Here is a 3292-nt window from a genome sequence, read left to right on the forward strand (position 1 = left end):
AAGGATGCTTGGCAACTACTTCGGGTGTCTATGGAACTCATTGACAAGGACAGCCTGGCTAGCACAATCGATAATGGAGTATACAAAATTGCATGGCACATGTGCTTAGCAAAGTCAAAATTCACAAACAAAAAGTATACAAAGTGCACATTTTATTTTAACTAAAAACAACTGTTGTACTATATTTAGCATTCTGAAGATCTATAAGTATCCATGCAGATGCAGTTCCAATGCAATCCAAAGCAAACACATAAACACACAGAGCACAAAGCGTGTTTAGCTCCATCCTTCCTCACTAGCAGCAGCAGGAGATGGCCCAGCGCCAGGACATCGTCATTAGCCATTTCTCCCATCCAGGGCACGACCTCGTGAAGCGCCACCACACTGGGCTGTTCCGCTGCGATATGTGCTGGGAGGACCTATCCGGCACGGCATACATCTGCCGTGCCGGCTGCGACTTCTGCATCCACGAGTCTTGCGCCGGCCACTCCCAGACGTTCTCCTCCCCCGAGCACCATGTGCACCCACTCACGCTCGTCCAGACCCGCCGCGACGCAACCCTCTCATGTGACGTTTGCTTTGGGCAATGCGCCCCTAGCTCCTTCCTCTACCGCTGTCCACCATGTGGGTTCGATATGCACCCGAACTGCGCGCGGCTTTCCCAAGTCGTGCGCAGGGTGCGGGACCCTACGCACGACCTCACGCTGGTCATCGCCGACGGCCACTGTGTCGCGTGCGACACCGGCGCGGGGCTCAAGATGCCCTTGACGCTTAGATTGTACGATCAAGGATCCAAGAGCAGACTAGAAACGCCATCTTGGACCTGTGGAGTCCTGCCTGTAAGTTCCCTTTGCACGCTGTGCCCAATTGACTACAACGCTATATTTCTCCATAAATTTCAGCATATATATTGCATTCTAGAACCAAGTTTATAATGTTTCTAATTTTTTTCTATTAACTGTGCAGATACTGTACGCAGAGAGTACTTCTAGATGTGATGCTCCTGACGCATCCACTTGGCAGGTCCACACGAATAAAGTGCTTCAACATTTCGTCACACAATAGCGCGTAACAAATTGAGTGTCTTTATGTTCAAAACTTTGTATGCATGGTTGTTTGCAATCTCAGCTCATATGAGAGCAAGTATTTGTATGTATGAATTTTTCTAGTCCGGCCCGGCGGCTGGAAATTCTGACAATTGAAATACATTAAACTGCATATACAAACCATTGTTTCTGGACCGTCGAGTAGTAAAAAACTGCAAGAGTGCATTTTCACCATTAGCACAGAGTAATTGACAGCTACAATGCCATCCCCGAGGACTTCATCTCATGACCTGAATCAAGTTCCTTCTCTAGATCAGAATGAAGTTCCAGACGTGGGAAGGGGGGAGCGACAACCCATAGCCCAAAGCCCCAGACACAGGAAGAAGATGGCTCATCTGCAAATAACAATGGCTTTATGTGAAATATCTGATCTCGACTATTAATCCTGATCCAATCTGGGGGGTTTATGTAAAATATAAAAACCATGATTATTAATTGTGATCCAGACCAGAAATTTTTATATAAGTTATCCGGCCCATGGCAGTGCTGCCTCAGGAGAGCCGGGATTGTCAGCAACCCCCTCGCCGTTCTTCTGCGGATGCTTTCACCGGCACCAAGACATCACATTTATATTCAATTCACTATTGCCTTAACGGACAATGCTCAAAAGTGTGGTGACCATGCGGTGTTTATTTTCAATGATTTTATTCTATGGTAGACAGTATGTTGGTGTATTAACGTGATAACATGAAACAAAAGTAAATATCAAGTAACCAAGCACCACCTAATGAGGTTGGTAAATGAAGTTGTAACCTTGACCGGCAAGAGGACTTAAAAGCAGCTGGTTATGTCTTCCATTTTCGGGAACAAGAGATGGTCTTCTGCATGGCCTCCAACATCAGTTTAGTTAGGACTGAGAATTTTTTTCGATAAAGGGTGGATTTTATTAGCTTAAAGAGGAGCATCCAGAGGATACGAACCCAAAGAGCACTGAAAGTGCGTTATATTGACTAGAGGGGGGGGGTGAATAGGCGATTTTTATGAATTCTTCACTGAGGAATTTGCCGGTGAGGAAATTCCTTAGCGAAGAACTACTTGCAGCGGAATAAGTACTCAGAAGTAAACATAAGAGAATACATGCATGATCATCATGATAACATAGAGTACAGAAAGCGTAAACACAGGATAGCACAAGATGAAGACAAACAGACTGAAGAAATTGAACTGAGGAAATTGAGAAAGTCTTCAGTCAAAGTCTTCAAACACAAATATGAACAAACATGCAACACAGTAATGAGGAAATGAAAGTGTTGAGGAAATAGAACCAGTTGGCTTGGTCAAGACAATGATTTGGTAGACCAGTTCCAACTGTTGTCTCAGTTGTACATCTGGTTGGAGCGGCTAGGTATTTAAACCTGAGGACACACAGTCCTCACCGTATTCTCCTTGAGCTAAGGATACACAGTCCTCGCCCAATCACTCGTGGTAAGTCTTCAGGTGACTTCCGAACCTTCACAAACTCGGTCACTCGGCGATCCACAATTCCTCTTGGATGCTCTAGACCATGACGCCTAACCGTCTGGAAGAAGCACAGTCTTCAAAGGTAACAAGCGTCGAATCCACGCAGGATCAACCTCTACAGTGATGCTCAATCACTTTGGGTTTGTAGGTGTTTGGGTTTGGGTTTTGGATTTTCCTCACTTGATGATTTTCGCTCTAAGTCCTCGGAGGATGGGATGCTCTCAAATGACAAGTGTCAGTTTCTTTCGGAGCAGCCAACCAGCTAGTGGTTGTAGGGGGCGGCTATTTATAGCCTAGGGAGCAGCCCGACATGATAAGACATAAATGCCCTTCAATGATATGACCGTTGGATGGACAAGATATTTTGAGACAGCTGGCGCATAGCACAGCAACGGTCGGAAATTTGAGGTACAAATTCCTCAGGGCTATCATGTTCCTCACTGTGTAGGCAATTCACACTGGCGAATTCCTAACTCCTCAGTCAGAACAAAGTCCTCAGTGACCAGAAGAACTGCGTCTCTGTCACTGAAGAAATTGACTGAACTGTATGAGATTTTCAATGGCTTCACTCGAAGGGATTGGTAGGTGTAGGATTTTGAGTTGAACATCACTTGGAAAATTTTCCTTAGTATTTCCTCGACCCCCTTTAACAGTATGGTGTTTCCTATGACTCATGAAGGAGAAAATGAAACTACAAAAACAAAAGTCTTCACGCTCCATGTTCC

General features: G+C 45.2%; 1 protein-coding gene across 1 annotated transcript; it reads left to right on the forward strand.

The window, feature by feature from the left end:
* Positions 1-218: 218 nt before the first annotated feature.
* On the forward strand, positions 219-1241 carry LOC125522628 (uncharacterized). The gene is made up of 2 exons (XM_048687670.2): positions 219-839; positions 967-1241. Exons 1-2 carry the CDS (start codon positions 312-314, stop codon positions 1063-1065), a joined length of 627 nt encoding a protein of 208 aa, XP_048543627.2. The 5' UTR covers positions 219-311; the 3' UTR covers positions 1066-1241.
* Positions 1242-3292: the final 2051 nt, after the last annotated feature.

The sequence above is a fragment of the Triticum urartu genome, chromosome 7A (genome assembly GCF_056163025.1).
Source record: "Triticum urartu cultivar PI428250 chromosome 7A, HENAU_Tu73, whole genome shotgun sequence".
Taxonomy (NCBI): Eukaryota; Viridiplantae; Streptophyta; class Magnoliopsida; order Poales; family Poaceae; genus Triticum; species Triticum urartu.